The following is an 18,006-nucleotide window of genomic DNA, read 5'->3' on the forward strand; positions in this document are numbered from 1 at the left end:
CACAGGACAACCAGCTGTTTTTAAAGATTTTTTTAAAGAATGTTTTTCGAGAACCCCTTGGTCTGCAAAATTTAGATTTTTCCGAACAATATTTGTAAACCTAAAATTGAATAGTTTTGTTGATTTTTTTTTAAATTTGTTTAATCAGATATTCAAGTAGTTTCTTAAATAATTTTTCTAAAGGATCCTCGGTCTGAAAATGGGATTTTTTTAAGATTTTTTCTTCGAGGTCTCAAAGGTCCTTGCAAATGAATCCTTTTAACAGACATTCTTAAGCAACTCAGTGCTTTTATATATAATAATTTTTTAATAGATTTTTTCAAGGGCCCAAAGGCTTCTATAGCGGAAATTTAAACAGATTTTTTTTCTGAACCAAAGGCTTTTCAACATTGCTTCTCTAAACAAATCACTTAAAAAAATGTTATCGTGGATTTTTTTGAAAAATTTCAAGGACCTAAAAATCTTTAAGATTGAAATTTTTAACAGATTCTTAAATAAATATAGAGTTCAAGGCTCCATATTTATTTAAGAATGGACTTAAACAGATTTCTGAAAGAACCAAAGGCTCTTAAACTGGGTCCTTTTAACATATTGTGTTAAGGACTCCAGGAACTTTAACCGAGTATTTTTATGTAGATTTTTTTTAAGTTTTTAAGAACCCGTAGGCTTTTGAGCTTCAATTATTTAAAAATAATTTCCCAATGACCCACAGTCCCTTAATTTGTAGATTTTTCAAAGAATTTTTTTTTCAAAGAACCCAAAAAGCTTTTTGAAGTGGATTTTTAAACAAATCTTTTAGAGTATTCAAATAATATAACCCATATATTTTTAAATCTATTTTTTTCATGTGGATTTTTAAAGAGGGCCACATTTTTCAAGGACCTAAAGGATTTTAATGTGGATTTTTAAAAATATCTGGGAATAAGTGGATATTTAATGAGGAAATATTTATCAAAAACACAAACGTTTTTAAATATCCAAAGGTTTTTTTTTTCAAGGTCCCAGGTCTTCAACGTGGAGTTTTAGAAATATTTTTGCAAGGATCCAAAGGCTTTAAAAGGTGGACTTTTTGAAATTTATTTTTACAGACCACAAGTTATTTTAATGTGCACTTTATAAGCATAACCTTTCAAGGACAAACCACAAATGGCAAATGTGAGCAATATTATTACAGAGGGTTAATACAGCATGAGATAAACAAACTACAACAAAGTCAAATGCCATAGTTTTTATTTTTTCTTTTTTTAATTTTAATGTCGGAAATAGCATCAAATTTTAGAATAAATTTAGATTTGTTCGAATTGGTCACCTTTGGCACGAATTATGGCCTTCAAACGGCCAATAAACCGTCACACGCTGCCCGAATGTTGTTCTGCGGTATTTTGACCCAGAATAATAAATATTTAAAAAATATAAAAAAATAATTAAGAATATAAAAAAATAATTAAAAAATATAAAAATATAATTTAAAAATATAAATAAACAATAAAAAGAAAATTAAAGAAAGAAATGTTAAGGTCCATTGGAAAAAATTTTTTTTTTTTTTAAATAAATTTTTTCTAAAAAAAAAAATATTTTTTTTATAAATCTCCGCTTTTCTGAATGAATCTGCATTGTTTCAACATAAATCATAATTCTTAAAAATGTTATCATTTTTAAAAAATGGAGAAAATTTTCCCACACTTTTTCCCATATCTTGATTCCGGCACTGTACAGGGTGAGACAAAAAAAAAACTGCAACAAAGTCATACGCCACAATTTTGTTCATTTTTTTAATTTTATTGAATGAAAGCAAAAATAGCATTAAATTTTAGAATAAGTTCAGATTTGTTCGAATTGGTCACCTTTGGCACGAATTATGGCCTTCAAACGGCCAAAGAAACCGTCACACGCTGCCCGAATGTTGTTCTGCGGTATTTTGGGTCATTCTAGGCGAAGCGCTTGCCTGAGGTGACACTCGACACTTTGGTATTTTTTTTTTTTTGGTGCCAACCTTGCTTTCCAAAATACTCCAGACACAATCGGTCCAATGGATTGGTATCCGGAGATTTTGGGGGCCATTGTGCGTTGGAAATGAAGCGAGGAACCTCATTTTGTAACCATTCTTGGTTGGCGGAGCGTGCCGAGTGCGATGGTGCTGAGTCCTGTTGGAATGTCCAAGGGTCTGTGGCAGAAAATGTTTGCGTGCCCAAGGCTTTAATACACCCTCCAGAATATTTTCGCGATAATATTCGGCATTTATTCTAATGCCACGGTCGATTAATACGAGCAAAAAGCGACCATCGGCTGTTATGGCGGATTTATTCTGATGCCTTGGTCGATTAATACGAGCGGAGAGCGACCATCGGCTGTTATGGCAGCCCACACCATCACCATGCCGGCCATTGTTGAAACTTGAGTTCTGGTGGTCAACCGAAGGTGCACATTATCAGCTGACCTCTTTGGCAAGTAAACACGAAAATTTTGTTTGTTTTCTAAACGGCTGGAAGCCAAGCGAAGCAACTTTTTAGCTCTTTTGAGTCTATTTTCTCTCCGTTGCGGTGTCTGTTCTTGCACTTTTTGGAATTCCAAAGGCTTTACCCCGAGCTCATTTTCCAATGTTTGCCGAATGAAATATTGCGATATGTTCAGCTCACGAGCCATTTTTCGGCCACTGCGACGCGGGTTTCGATCAAGTCGCTTATTTACTTTTCGAACCATTTCTACTGATGTTGCTGTTTTCTGTTTCCTTCCGTCCACTTCCTTGACGTCGGGCTACGCTACCAGTAACTCTCTCACGGTAACGAGCGATGGTACGAGACACAAAAGATTTATTCACATTTCAATGCTGGAGTGCTCTAACAATAGCCATAGCCACTTGTGGTTTTCTAGGCAAATATAAGGAAATCCCACTATCACCCTTGAATTCCATCACGAATAACTTTTTTCCGGAAAAATTCTCACCAAAATGCTTTTGTACGCTTGCGAACAATATAATGAGCTGTCACTGGAATAATTTTAACAGCTGTCGGACGAATGGCTTAGAAATGACAGCAGTCTGAAGTGGGTTGCAGTTTTTTCATCTCATCCTGTATATAGACCTAGAAATGCGGATATTTTAGATATTTTATTTATTTATTTATTTATTTATTTTTTAAATCGTTTTTAAAATTTTTTTGGATATTTTAAATAAGAATTTTCAATATTTTTTTAGACCTTTGATCATTTTGAATATTTTCCTCTAATATCCCTTAAAAAAAAATATCCTGAAATAAGAATTTTTTTTATTGTGAAAAAACACCATTTATATGTAATGCCATGTAAATGTTATGACTTTTGGGGTAATCAAATAATCCTTAATCCAAATCCCACAACAATTTTTATTATCCTCGACCTCATCTCCACCCACCCCTCGGCCACAAAAAAATATGAGTTTTTATTATTCAGTTTTATTGACAGTCACTTATCTATTTGGCCATAATATATTCCAATACACAACCCCCGGCATGGCTCATAAATATTTCGCTCAATCAATTGATGCCAGAAATTCTGGCCATCATCAGAAGTAGCGACGGAGACAGCAGCAGCGGCAGAAAATATCGAATGATTCAAACACTTAGCAAAGAGTTGTAGTATTTACTGGCCAGCCAATAGGGTTTATGACTGTCAGAAAATCAAATATGGACTGTCAATAATTTTTCTCTGACGAGTAGTGAGTGTGTGTGTGTGTGTTTGGATGGATTTTTCAGATATTTGAGCTTTGGGAGAGCCAACCCTTTTTTGTGTTCTGCTTTGGAGTTATAAAATTCTATGGGGGAACACACAACGTTTATGGCCTTTGTGATGGCGTATCCTTTATGCCTCCTAATTTCAAATGCATGACTGCCAGTGGCCAAAGATATTCCAAAGTTATTTTCAAAAATTTGCCCATTAAAATTGGAAAATGTCGTACCATTCCATTCAGACCAGGGCAGGCCTTGTTAATGCTGAACGATACTGCCTGCGAAAATAATATTTTGAGATTTTTATGGCAATGTCCTTGAATTAATGTCGGAACTTTGGCATAAGTTGGGCATTAAAAGGTTCAAGTGTTAGCTGGAATATTAATGAGGCGATTTGATTGCCGGGCATAAATTATAAAAGGAATATTATTCTAGGAAATAAAATTTTAATGGAAATAAAAGGGGAGAGGTGGGGTAGAAAAATTGCAAAAGTTCGAAAGTCAATTATGCATAGCATTAAAATTTGCAATTTAAAATTTTGAATTTGGAAATTTGGAAATTTTAACATAAATCACTGGGGAGTGGAATTAGCTCTCTCTCACTCTCTCTCTCCATCTATCTCTCTCATTGCATTGAAATTCCTAGTTACACAAATCCCCCAGCCCATCTCCCCAGCTTTGGCTAATTTTCTATTAGCTCGATAGCAGCACATAAGGACCCATACACAATTACCTTCAAACCATGTCATACCCAACCACCAGTTGGCTGAGCTGCCTACCTCATCAAACATATTGATAATCTATTTAGACCGACACGATATAGCATGGCCAACAACAACAACTACCTCTCTTCCAAAACTCTATTAATTTCACACATGACCGACAGACAGCTGGCTCATGAATGAATCCTGGCAAAATAGAATAGCATTGATGTTTAGCTTCGAGTATCGCCATAATTATTGCCATCAAAGCGATCATCATCAAGCGGCATTTCATATTCATAAAATTTTGAAATAATTTTTCAAAGTTCAGGATACAAAAAGGCATAATTAAAAAAAGTTCGGCTTGGTGGTTGTAAAACGGATGAATATGAATATTCTATTTTAGAGGGGAAATTGTTTGAAAATATTGAAAAAAAAACAAACAAATGACCTCTACAATGTGGGTATTTAAATCGATATTTGTGGCAAGGAAACCAAGGTTTCAAAAGGTGGATTTTTTAAATTAATTTTTTTATAAAGCCAGGACCTTGAAAAATTGATATAGTTTGTTTTTTCAATGAAACAAAACCCAAGGATCTTTAAACCTTGCAACCTGGATTGTTGGACCTTTCCAAGGACTTAAAGTTCCTTAAACTTGGATTTTTAAAGACAACTTTTCCAAGGACCAAAGTCCTCTTAAAGGACGAATAGTCTTTTATACGTGGATTTTTAAAGTTTATTTTTCCAAAGATCAAAGAGCCTTTCCAAGGAGAAAAAAAGCTTTTAAACCTAAATTTTTAAAGAATATTTCTCCAAGGTTCAAAAAGCCCTTTCCAAGACCAAAAGACCTTTAAACTTAGTTTTTTAAAGATTATTCCTCCAATGACCAAAATACCTTTAAACGTGGATTCTTAAAGAATATTCATCCAATGGCCAAGAAGCCTTTAAACGTGGATTTTTAAAGAAAATTCATTCAAGGACCAAAGGGCCATTCCATTACCAAAAGGCCTTTAAAATTGGATTTATAAAGAATATTCCTCCAAGGATTAAAAGGATTTTCCCAGGACCAAAAGGCATTTAAACTTGGATTTTTAAAGAACATTTCTTCAAAACCCAAAGGACATTTCCAAGAATCAAACGGCATTTCAAAGGACCAAAAGGCCTTTAAGCGTCGATTTTTAAAGAATATTCCTCCAAGGATCACAACGGCTTTTGCGGAAAGTTTTAACAAGGACGAAAAGTCTTTTAAACATGGATTTTTAAAGAATAATTTTCTAAGGACCAAAAATCCTTTTAAATATGGAATTTTAAGGAATATTTTTTTAAGGACTAAATTTTCTTTTAAACGTTGATTTTTTTAAAGACTACTTTTCCAAAGACCAAATTGCTTTTCTATGGACAAAGACCTTTAAACGTGGATTTTTAAAGAATATTCCTCCAAGGATCAAAAGGCCTTCCCAAGGACCAAAAGGATTTTTGAAGAATTTTTTTTTTGGATTTTTAAAGAATATTCCTCCAAGGATCAAAAAGCCTTTCCAAGGACCAAAAGGCCTTTAAACGTGGATTTTTAAAGAATATTCCTCCAAGGATCAAAAGGCCTTCCCAAGGACCAAAAGGATTTTTGAAGAATTTTTTTTTTTGGATTTTTAAAGAATATTCCTCCAAGGATCAAAAAGCCTTTCCAAGGACCAAAAGGCCTTTAAACGTGGATTTTTAAAGAATATTCCTCCAAGGATCAAAAGGCCTTTCCAAGGACCAAAAGGCCTCTAAACGTGGATTTTTAAAGAATATTCCTCCAAAAACCAATAGGCATTTACACGTGGATTTTAAAGAATATTCCTCCAAGGACCGAAAGGCCCTTAAACGTGGATTTTTAAAGAATATTCCTCCAAGGATCAAAAGGCATTTACAGATGGATTTTTAAAGAATATTCCTCCAAGGACCAAAAGGTATTTAAACGTGGATTTTTAAATAATATTTTCTAAGGACCAAAAGTCCTTTTAACGTGAATTTTAAAATAACATTTTCTAAGGAGTAAAAGTCCTTTTAAATTGTATGAATATTTTTCCAAGGACAAAAGTGAGTTTATTTTTGAATTTTCAAAGAACATTTTTCCTAGGAACAAAAGTCCTTAAAACTTGGATTTCATACAATATTTTTTTAAGGACCAAGAATCATTTAAACGTTGATTTTTAAAGAATGTTTTCCAAGGACCAAAAGCCCTTTAAACTTGGAACAAAGGACTTTCCAAGGACTAAAAGGGTTCTATACTTGGATTTTTTAAGAATGTTTCTCCAAGGACCAAAGAGCCTTTCCAAGGACCAGAAGTCCTTAAAATATGGTTTTTTTAAAGAATATTTGTCCAAGGACCAAACGTCCCTTAAACTTGGAACAAAGGGCTTTCTAAGGACAAAAAGACCTCTATGCGTGGAATTTTTAAGAAAATTTTCCAAGGACCAAAGGGACTTTCCAAGAACCAGAAGTCATTTAAATATGGATTTTTAAAAAATATTTTTCCAAGGAACAAAAGTCCTTTGAACTAGGATTTTTAAATAATATTTTTAGAAGGACCAAAAAAACCTATTAACGTGGGTTTTAAAGAATATTTTTCCAAGGATTAAAAGTCCTTTAAACTTGGATTTTCAAAGAATATTTTACCAAAGAGTCTTTTTCAATGGATCAAAAGTCCTTCAGACGTGGATTTTCGAAGAATATTTTTCAAAGGATCAAAAGCCCTCCAAAGATGGTTTTTCAAAGAATATTTTTCAAATGATCAAAAGTCCTATAAAGGTGGATTTTCAAAGAATCTTTTTCAATGGATCAAAAGTCCTTCAAAGGTGGATTTTTAAAGAATATTTTTCAAAGGATCAAAAGTCCTTCAGACGTGGATTTTCAAAGAATAATTTTCAAAGGATTAAAAGGCCTTCAATTGTGGATTTTCAAAGAATATTTTTCAAAGGATCGAAAGTCCTTCTAAGGTGGATTTTCAAAGAATATTTTTCAAAGGATCAAAAGGTCTTCAAACGTGGATTTCAAAAAAAAAAAAAATTCAAGGGATCAAAAGTCATTCAAAGGTGGATTTTCAAAGAATATTTTTTCCTGGACCAAAAATCTTTTAAACTTGAATTTTTAGAAAATATTTTTCCAAGGACCACAAGGCGTTTTTTTAAAGAATAATTTTTCAAGAACCAAAATTTCTTAAAACTAGATTTTTAAAGATTATTTTAAGAAGAGCCAAAAGGGGATTATGCTTGTTTTTTCAAAATGTATTTATCCAAGGACCAAGTGTCCTTTAAACGTGGTATTTTAAGGAATATTTTTCCAAAGATTCAAATGCCTTTCAAAGTAGGCTTCAAAGTTTATTTTTTCAAAAGATCAAAAGGCCGCATTTAAACGTCGAATTTTTAACAATTTTTTCAAGAACTCCAGGGGTCTTGAACATGGACTTTCAAACACATTTTTTCAAGTATCAAAATAATTTTTAAAGTGGAATCTTAACCATTTTTTTTTTCAAAAATTAGGGCTTGAAACCTTGATATTTGAGCACATTTTTCAAAGATCAAAACCCAATAATAATTCTAAAACATACTTTTCCCAGGACCAAAGTCCTATTTATTCTGAAGATTTTAAATATTCTTGTTTTTCAAGGATCAAAAACCTTTGAAACGAGTATTATTGAATTTTTTCATGGTCTAAAGTCCTTTGAAATATGGATTTGAATATTTTTTTATTTATTTAAAGATTTTTTAAATAATTTCAAGGATCTAGAAGGCTTCTTCTAAGGAATATTTTTCAAAGGGCCCAAAGGCCTTTAAAGGAGAATTTTTAAATTTATATTTTTCTAAGGCCCTTTGAACGTGTAATTTTTATGATTTTTTTAAAGAACTAGAGGTCTTTAAACGATGATCTCAAAGAAATATTTTTCAAGGACCCAAAGAACTTTAAATATATTTTGAAGAATTCCATCGTTTGGAATATATATTTTTCAAACGAATTTTCCAAGGGTATCAAGACTTTCAAACTTGTACTTTTAAACAATTTTTTTTTTTTTTTTTTTTTTTTTTGAGGATCAAAATCCTATAAACCTCGGCTTTAATAAACCAATTTTTCAAAAGCAAAACTGTTTTACCATTTTTAAGACCAAATAAATAAACAAATAAATGGGTTAAAGTAAGGGACCTGAATTTTAAATTTTTTCAGAATGAATTTTTGAATTTTTTTATTTTCTTAATTTTTAACGTTTTTTCTGTTTAAATATTTTTTTTATTTTTTTTTTTTTAATTTCTAACGAGCTTTTTCATATCTTAACAGGAAAAATGTAAGATTACACTATTTTAAATAAATTTTCACAAATTAAATAATTTACCCACTCACTGCCATAGAAAACTTTTAAATATCTTTAAAAATTTTTCCCAAGCACCCACTTCCTTGACCACAAATCCTAATTAGTTTCGAACAAAATATTTTACATATTTCATCAAAAATAGAAAGTTGTTTGTTCAAATTCTTAGCCATTAAATGGAAATTTACTTGGTTTTCTGTTTTTTTTTTTTTTTTTTGTTTCGTTACAAGACTAATAAACTTTTATTTCAATTTTCTTGGGACAAGCGAAAACTTTTCCCCAAATGCATGGCAAACAATCATCTAAAATTAAGTCTTTAGAATTTATTTTCCTCCACAACTCAGCTCTGGCTTCGTGTTTTACCATTTGAAAATTTAAATAAAGTTAATAAAGAAGAAGAAGCAGAAATCTTCATTGGAAACTTTTTGTCAGCAGCTACCGTTGCTGTCGTCGTTGTCATCATCTTCTTTTCTCTCAAAAGTCTCATCTTTTTTCCAGTTCAACTAGCCTCAATTCCTGCTGGCTTACCTCATTTTACTTTAAATAAACAAAACGTAAATTTCTCTCGAAAAAGGACACAAAAAGTGGAAAGTTTTCTCACAAAAAAAAACGAGTGAGAGATAAACATGAAAAACTCTTCCTCAAATGGTTCATTATTTGCCTGAATGCAGCAGCTGCAGTAGCAGTAGAAGCACCACCAGCAACAGGGGAACCATAACCATACCTCGTAAATAGTTAACTTTGTTCTTAACTTTATGTTAGCCAAACATAATTGGATATTGTTCTCGTTTTTGCGGTAGTAGTGGTGAGGGTGATATTTGATTAAGGCCAGGGAAATTTTTTTTGGAATTTAAATTTTCAAAAAAGAAAAAAAAAATACCGAAATTCCAAGGAATATAAAATAAAATTGAAATAATTATTGAGGTTTTTAAAAAGTTAAAAAAAAACATATGCATATTTTAAGTGTCCAGGGAGGAAACAATAAGTTTTAACATTTAAAATAGCTCATTATGTTAACAACAGGTGATTATTTCGACAGTTCAGCTAATAATAACAGATTTATGTTAATAACAGTGGATTTTGGGGTACTTATGTTAATAACAGAGGACATTTTCCCAATGTATGTTAATAACAGACGACAAATTCAATATTTTATATTAATATTTATGAACTTTTATTAATAACAGACGAAATATTTTGAATTGATATTGTAACAGAAAGCATTTTCCCAACTTATGTTAAAAACAGACTACTTATTCAGGTCAGGCAGTCTCTGTACGGGCTTGAGGGCCAGAGATCCTCTATAGACTAGCTAGAAGATCAGGGAGTCTTTATAGAAGGGCTCGTGGTCCAGGAAGTCTTTATAGACGAGCTGGTGGTCCAGTGAGTCTTTATAGAAGAGCTCGTGGTCTAGGGAGTCTTTATAGACGAGCTGGTGGTCCAGGAAGTCTCTATAGATGAGCTGGTTGTCAGGGAGTCTTTATAGATGAGCTGGTGGCCCATGGAGTGTTTTTAAAAATGAGCTGGTGGTCCAGCGAGTCTTTATAGAGGAGCTGGTTGTCCAGGAAGTCTTTATAGACGAGCTTGTGGTCCAGGAAGTCTTTATAGACGAGCTTGTGGTTCAGGGAGTCTCTATAGATGAGCTGGTGGCCCAGGGAGTGTTTTTACAAATGAGCTGGTGGTCCAGGGAGTCTTTATAGACGAGCTGGTGGTCCCGGGGAACTCTATAGACGAGCTGATGGTCCAGAAAGTCTTTAAAGACGAGCTGATGGTCCAGGAAGTCTTTATAGACGAGCTGATGGTCCAGGAAGTCTTTATAGACGAGCTGGAGGGCCAGGGAGTCTTTATAAACGAGCTGGTGGTTCAGGGAGTCTTTATAGACGAGCTGGTTGTCAAGGGGGTCTTTATAGGCGAGCTGGTGGTTCGGGGAGTTTTTATAAACGAGCTGGAGGGCCAGGGAGTCGTTATAGACGAGCTGGAGGGCCAGGAAGTCTTTAAAGACGAGCTAGTGGTCCAGGGAGTCTTAATAGACGAGCTGGTGGTCCAGGTAGTCTTTATAGAAGATCTGGTGGTCCAGGAAGTCTTTATAGATGAGCTGGTGGTCCAGGGAGTCTTTAAAGACGACCAGGTGGTCCAGGGAGTCTTTACAGACGAGCTGGTGGTCCAGGGAGTCTTTATAGACGAGCTGGTGGTCCAGGGAGTCTTTATAGATGAACTGGTGGTCCAGGGAGTCTTTAAATACGACCAGGTGGTCCAAGGAGTCTTTATAGACGAGCTTGTGGTCCAGGGAGTTTTTATAGATGAGCTGGTGGTCCAGGGAGTCTTTATAGACGAGCTGGTGGTCCAGGGGGTCTTTATAGACGAGCTGGTGGTCCAGAAGTCTTTATAGACGAGCTGGTGGTCCAGGGAGTCTTTATAGACGAGCTGGTGGTCCAGCAAGTCTTTATAGACGAGCTGGTGGTCCAACAAGTCTTTATAGACGAGCTGGTGGTCCAACAAGTCTTTAAAGACGAGCCGGTGGTCCAAGGAGTCTTTAAAGACGAGCCGGTGGTCCAGGGAGTCTTTATAGACGAGCTGGTGGTCCAGGGAGTCTTTATAGACGAGCTGGTGGTCCAGGGAGTCTTTATAGACGAGCTGGTGGTCCAGGGAGTCTTTATAGACGAGCTGGTGGTCCAGGGAGTCATTATAGACGAGCTGGTGGTCCAGGAAGTCTTTATAGACGAGCTGGTGGTCCAGGGAGTCTTTATAGACGAGCTGGTGGTCCAGCGAGTCTTTATAGAAGAGCGGGTGGTCCAGAGAGTATTTATAGATAAGCTGGTGGTCCAGGGAGTCTTTATAGACGAGCTGATGATCCAGGAAGTCTTTAAAGACGAGCTGGTGATCCAGAAAATCCTTATAGACGAGCTGGTGAGCCAGGGAGTCTTTATAGACGAGCTGGTGGTCCAGGGGGTCTTTATAGGCGAGCTGGTGGTCCAGGGAGTCTTTATAGACGAGCTGGTGGTCCACGGAGTCATTATAGACGAGCTGGAGGGCCAGGGAGTCTTTATAGACGAGCTGGTGGTCCAGGGAGTCTTTATAGATAAGCTGGTGGTCCAGGGAGTCTTTATAGACGAGCTGGTGGTCCAGGGGGTCTTTATAGGCGAGCTGGTGGTCCAGGGAGTCTTTATAGGCGAGCTGGTGGTCCACGGAGTCTTTATAGACGAGCTGGAGGGCCAGGGGTCTTTATAGACGAGCTGGAGGGCCATGGAGTGTTTATAGATGAGCTGGTGGTCCAGGGAGTCTTTATAGGCGAGCTGGTGGTCCAGGGAGTCTTTATAGGCGAGCTGGTGGTCCAGGGAGTCTTTATAGACTAGCTGGATGGCCAGAGGATCTTTATAGACGAGCTGGTGGTCCAGGAAGTATTTATACATATATTATTATACGATCGATTAATGTGAGCGGAGAGCGACCAGAGCTGTTATGACAGCCCTCACCATCAACACACCATGGCCGGCGCTTGAGTTCTGGTGGCCACCCGTAGGTGCACATTTTCAGCTGACCTCTTTGGCAAGTACGATCACGATCATTTTGTTTGTTTACAAACTGCTGGCCTACGAATATTTTCTCATCGGAGACAACCAAAACCAAATTCGGCAGTTCACCACTTTCGACCAAGCGAAGCAACTCTTTAGCTCTTTTGAGTCTATTTTCTTTCTTTCGATTGCGGTGTAAGTTCTTGCAGTTTTTGGAATTTCAATGGCTTCACCCCGAGCTCAGTTTTCAATATATGCCGAATGGAATATTGCGATATGTTCAGCTCACAAGCCATTTTTCGGCCATTGCGATGCGGGTCTCGATCAAGTCGCTTCTTTACTTTTCCAACCATTTCTGCTGATGTTGCTGTTTTCTTTCGCCCACTTCTTTGACGTCGGGCTAGGCTACCAATAACAGTATCACGGTAACGAGCGATGGTACGAGACACAAAAGATTTATTCACATTTAAATGCTGGAGTGTTCTAACCATAGCCACTTGTGGTTCTCCAGCCAAATATAAAAAAATCACACTATCACGCTTGAGTTCCACGACGAATAACTTTTCTTCTGCAAAAACTCTCACCAAAATTCTTTTGTACGCTTGTCAGCAATATAATATTCTGTCACTGGAATAATTTTAACAGCTGTCGGACGAGTGGCTTAGAAATGATAGCAGTCTGAAGTTGCTGGCAGTTTTTTCATCTCACCTGTGGTTTGAGACATAGTTTGCAATAATTAAAACAGAGTTTTGAAATTTGACAGAAAACTAGGGATTATATCCAGAATTATTGTCGCGGAATATGGGTTATATCAGGTTCACTATTTGGAATAGGGTCCATGGTAGGATAACTTCGATTCCAAGTATACCTTACGTTTTGGCCATTTAATCTGGCCAAATTTTAGCATTTGAAGTTCTTACAAAACGCAATTTACAAAATATAGGTCCACCTTCAGGTGCAGAATTTATATAATACCCCCTGATTTTTATAATTATACCCCATATTTCCCCCACTGTGGCTGCACAGTGTTATTAGCCATCATATCCTGAAAAAAAAATTCCAAAAAAAAATTCATCTATTAAAATTATTCCTCAAAAATTCCCCATATCCCAAAATATGATCAGACCACTTACTCAAACATCCGATTATTATTTTGGGGTTTCCATCCTGCAAACAGGCTCAAAGTTACAGCAGGAGGGCGAAAATCGAATGAAATATATTTCAATTAAATATTGTCAAACTGTTATCTCACCGCATCCCCATCCTTCCCCTACTTCCCTCTCGCAAAATGCATACACATCATTTTTATTTACTATCCTGGTGAGTCAGACCTCCTGCCGATATTCTATAGATATGTGTCTTTCGAACGAAACCACATTTTATTATTATTTTGTCAATATATTTCCTGTCATTTATCGTCATTTTTCTGCTCTTGCCACACATAAACACATATCAGTTTTATTAACTTCCTACCCCTACCCCTACCTCCCTACCCTACCCCTACCTCCCACCCTCCACATCCAATACCCTTACACACCACAATCTCTCGGCAAAATCAATAAATGACATTTAATTAAATTCTCCCCCTCCTTGCCTCGATAATTTATCTCCTGCTCACCACGTTTGTCTTCATCTTTTTTTTTCTGTTTTGCAGACCACCGGTTTCGGCGGTTTACCAGATGTCACCGAGCACTCCAACATACGACGCAATATCTCCCGCCAAAATTCCACCTCCAACAGTGACTCCGGTGGCGAAATCGCCAGCATACAAAAGTCAAAGGTAAACTTCAACGACACCAAATCCCCCTCCGATGTGGGCGACCCGCTGGCCGGCGATGTGACCACCGCAGCCGCCAAGGCAGCCAAACGCAAATCGAAAGCCTCCCAACAGCATGGCCACGGCATGGTCGGTGGTGGCCAACACAAGTTGACCGGCCGCAATTCCTGCGTCATTGGTCTGACGTTGGTGGTGGCCCTGTCGCTGTTGGCCGTGGCGGCCACACTGCTGTATCAGCATTTCGTCATGGCGCCCAGCCGCAACTCACACACACAAAGACTGAAGATTGTCAAGCGGATATTGCGGGATGTGCCGCTGGTGGATGGGCACAACAACTTTGCGTGGAACGTGCGTAAATATGCCCACAGCAGTCTGGAGCTGGTGCATGTCAGCAATGACATAAATCATAAATCGATGTGGGTGCGACCGGCGTGGGCCCAAACGGATATGGAGCGGCTGAAGATGGGTCAAGTGGGTGTGCAAGTGTGGTAAGTGAAATGAATATTCAAAATTTGAATGTGTGTGTGTGTCTGAGTGGAAGGAAAATATTGATATAGCAGCATGCGAAAGGATGTGAAGAGAGAGGGAGAGAGTGAGATCCTGCCAAATTGTTGTTGTTGTTGTTTATTGAATGAAAACGAAAATTCTTGAAAAAAATCGAAAATGAAAAATTAAAATCAATCCTCTGGCCACCAAAGACCAGCTGGCCAGCAGCTCAGCTCGCTTTTAGAGAGTCCAGCTGGTCAGCAGCTCAGCTCGTCTATAGAGAGACCAGCTGGCCAGCAGCTCAGCTCGTCCTAAGAGAGACCAGCTGGCCAGCAGCTCAGCTCGTTTATAGAGAGACCAGCTGGCCAGCAGACCAGCTCGTCCTAAGAGAGACCAGCTTGCCAGCAGCTCAGCTCGTCTATAGAGAGACCAGCTGGCCAGCAGCTCAGCTCGTCTATAGAGAGACCAGCTGGCCAGCAGCTCAGCTCGTCTATAGAGAGACCAGCTGGCCTCCAGCTCGTCTATAGAGAGACCAGCTGGCCTCCAGCTCGTCTATAGAGAGACCAGCTGGCCTCCAGCTCGTCTATAGAGAGACCAGCTGGCCTCCAGCTCGTCTATAGAGGACCAGCTGGTCACCAGCTCGTCTATAGAGGACCAGCTGGTCACCAGCTCGTATATAGAGGACCAGCTGGTCACCAGCTCGTCTATAGAGGACCAGCTGGCCTCCCAGCTTGTCTATAGAGGACCAGCTGGCCTCCCAGCTTGTCTATAGAGGACCAGCTGGCCTCCCAGCTTGTCTATAGAGGACCAGCTGGCCTCCCAGCTTGTCTATAGAGGACCAGCTGGCCTCCCAGCTTGTCTATAGAGGACCAGCTGGCCTCCCAGCTTGTCTATAGAGGACTAGCTGGCCTCCCAGCTCGTCTACAGAGGACCAGCTGGTCACCAGCTCGTCTACAGAGGACCAGCTGGCCACCAGCTTGTCTATGGAGGACCAGCTGGCCTCTCAGCTCGTCTATGGAGGACCAGCTGGCCCCCATCTCGTCTATAGAGGAACAGCTGGCCACCAGCTCGTCTATAGAGGACCAGCTGGCCTCCAGCTAGTCTATAGAGGACCACCTGGCCACCAGCTAGTCTATAGGAGACCAACTGGCCTCCAGCTAGTCTATAGGAGACCAGCTGTCCTCCAGCTAGTCTATAGAGGACCAGCTGTCCTCCAGCTAGTCTATAGAGGACCAGCTGTCCTCCAGCTAGTCTATAGAGACCAGCTGGCCACCAGCTCGTCTTTAGAGACCAGCTGGCCACCAGCTCGTTTTTAAAGACCAGCTGGCCACCAGCTCGTCTTTAAAGACCAGCTGGCCTCCAGCTCGTCTATGGAAACCGGCTGGCCTCCAGCTCGTCTATGGAAACCGGCTGCCCCCCCAGCTCGTCTATGGAGACCAGCTGCCCCGCCAGCTCGTTCATGGAGACCAGCTGCCCCGCCAGCTCGTCTATAGAGACCATCTGGCCCCCGGATTATCTATGGAGGACAAGTTGGCAACAGCTCGTCCATAAGAGACCAGCTGGGCAACAGCTCTTCTATAGAGACCAGCTGTCCTCCAGCTCGTCTACAGACACCAGCTGGCCTCCAGCTCGTCTATGGACACCAGCTGGCCTCCAGCTCGTCTATGGAGACCCAGTTGGCCTCCAACTAGTCTAGAGAGGACCAGCTGGCCTCCAGTTAGTCTATAGAGCACAAGCTGGCTTCCAGCTAGTCTATGGAGACCAGCTGCCCCGCCAGTTCGTCTATAGAGACCCGCTGCCCCGCCAGCTCGTCTATAGAGACCAGCTGGGCAACGGCTCTTTTTTACAGACCAGCTGGCCTCCAGCTCGTCTATAGAGAAGGGCTGGCCTCCAGCTAGTCTATAGAGACGGACTGGCCTCCAGCTCGTCTATAGAGGACCAGCTGGCCTCCAGCTCGTCTATAGAGGACCAGCTGGACTCCAGCTTGTCTATAGAGGACCAGCTGGTCTCCAGCTCTTCAATAGAGGACCAGCTGGGCTCCAGTTAATCTATAGAGGACCAGCTGGGCTCTCAGCTTGTCTCTAGAGGACCTGCTGGCCTCCTAGCTTGTCTCTTCAGGACCAGCTGGCCTCCCAGCTTGTCTCTTGAGGACCAGCTGGCCTCCCAGCTTGTCTCTAGAGGACCAGCTGGCCTCCCAGCTCATCTATAGAGACCAGCTTGCCTCCAGCCAAACTATAGCTCGCCTGTGGAGACTCCCTCCAGATTCCTTGTGTTGAATCTACTCGAATTAAATTTCTTAAATTCTCATAAACGTTTACCTTGCCAAGAGTTCTCCTTACCCAACCTCCATGCATCACATATCTTGCTGTTTAAGTGTAAGCTTCGAAAATTCCTTTTGAAAATCCTTGCCACAGTTTTCGCAATAATTTGCAATATTTCTTTGGCTTATTGTGTTCGGAAAGAGTCGAGCATGTTTGCCGAGTAAATATAATTTCATATTTGCAACGTCATCAGTTGCTCAGAAGCGCCTTGTGTGTGCCAAAGGATAATGTTCTGGACAAGACATTATTTGCACACACACACGGACACACACATGGACGAATTCGATGTGGCCATAACCAGAGCATAGTTTGGAGGTGTTCAGGTGTATCCATAAGTGATGAAATTTTCATGAGAATACCGAATGCATTTGAATGCATTTTTACTCATAAATGAAGTTTTCCGCAAAGGAAGAAGAGGATGAAACTGGACATGGTTGCTTGTAGATGTGTTTCTGGGTGACTTCATTTCTTTGGAACAAGCATGTTTTTCCGGCAGGTTATGAAATTGGTCATTTTGAAGTTCGTTAGGGGTATTGAACATTTTTTTTCCACAAAGAATTTTCATTCTAGGAAATTCTATAAATGAATGGAGTCTTCTCAACCTCCACCCCTTAACTGGAGGTTGAAAAAATAGTTTTCTTTCTTCCCCTCCCCCAAGAACTTCCTTCAAATGTTCAAGTCAATCGAAGCATTAAATGAAAAACTCATCATCATTTTGATTGAGTTTCGTGCTGTGAATTTTCCAATTCAATTTTCAATTTGTAATTCGGAACATTAATCCGAACGTGTTCTAATCCATAACAAAAAGTTAGCCAACAAATTGTTTAAAATTTTCTATTAATTCACTTCACTGAGCCCGGACAATGGCACCCCAGTCATTCATAGTTCTCATAGCCTCTAATTTGTTATTCAAATTTTAGAAAAAAAAAACCGAAATTCCGAAAAGTCCATTGTCCATAAAAAAACATATCTGCCGACATTTCATTTGTTAATTCAATTCCGAAATCCGCCAATTTATTGTTTTCAATTTATTTTGATTTATTCATTGAAATGCTGTGATGACAACATCCTACGCCTCCCACTCCTCCTCCTCGGCCTCGTTGTCATCGTTCTGCAGGATCTTAACAATAGGCGTTGACAATTTTCCGCTAGTTGAACAGGAAATAC

General features: G+C 39.0%; 1 protein-coding gene across 1 annotated transcript in view; it reads left to right on the forward strand.

Moving 5' to 3' along the window:
- The window catches only part of LOC101892688 (uncharacterized), a 253,907-nt gene that overhangs the window by 228,582 nt on the left and 7,319 nt on the right, over window positions 1-18,006 (forward strand). Inside the window, exon 2 of the mRNA XM_059123112.1 lies at window positions 13,910-14,520. Within this exon, the coding sequence (XP_058979095.1) occupies window positions 13,910-14,520 (611 nt within the window). The remainder of the gene's footprint in view (window positions 1-13,909; window positions 14,521-18,006) is intronic.

This window comes from Musca domestica, unplaced genomic scaffold, assembly GCF_030504385.1.
Source record: "Musca domestica strain aabys unplaced genomic scaffold, Musca_domestica.polishedcontigs.V.1.1 223, whole genome shotgun sequence".
NCBI classification, from domain to species: Eukaryota; Metazoa; Arthropoda; class Insecta; order Diptera; family Muscidae; genus Musca; species Musca domestica.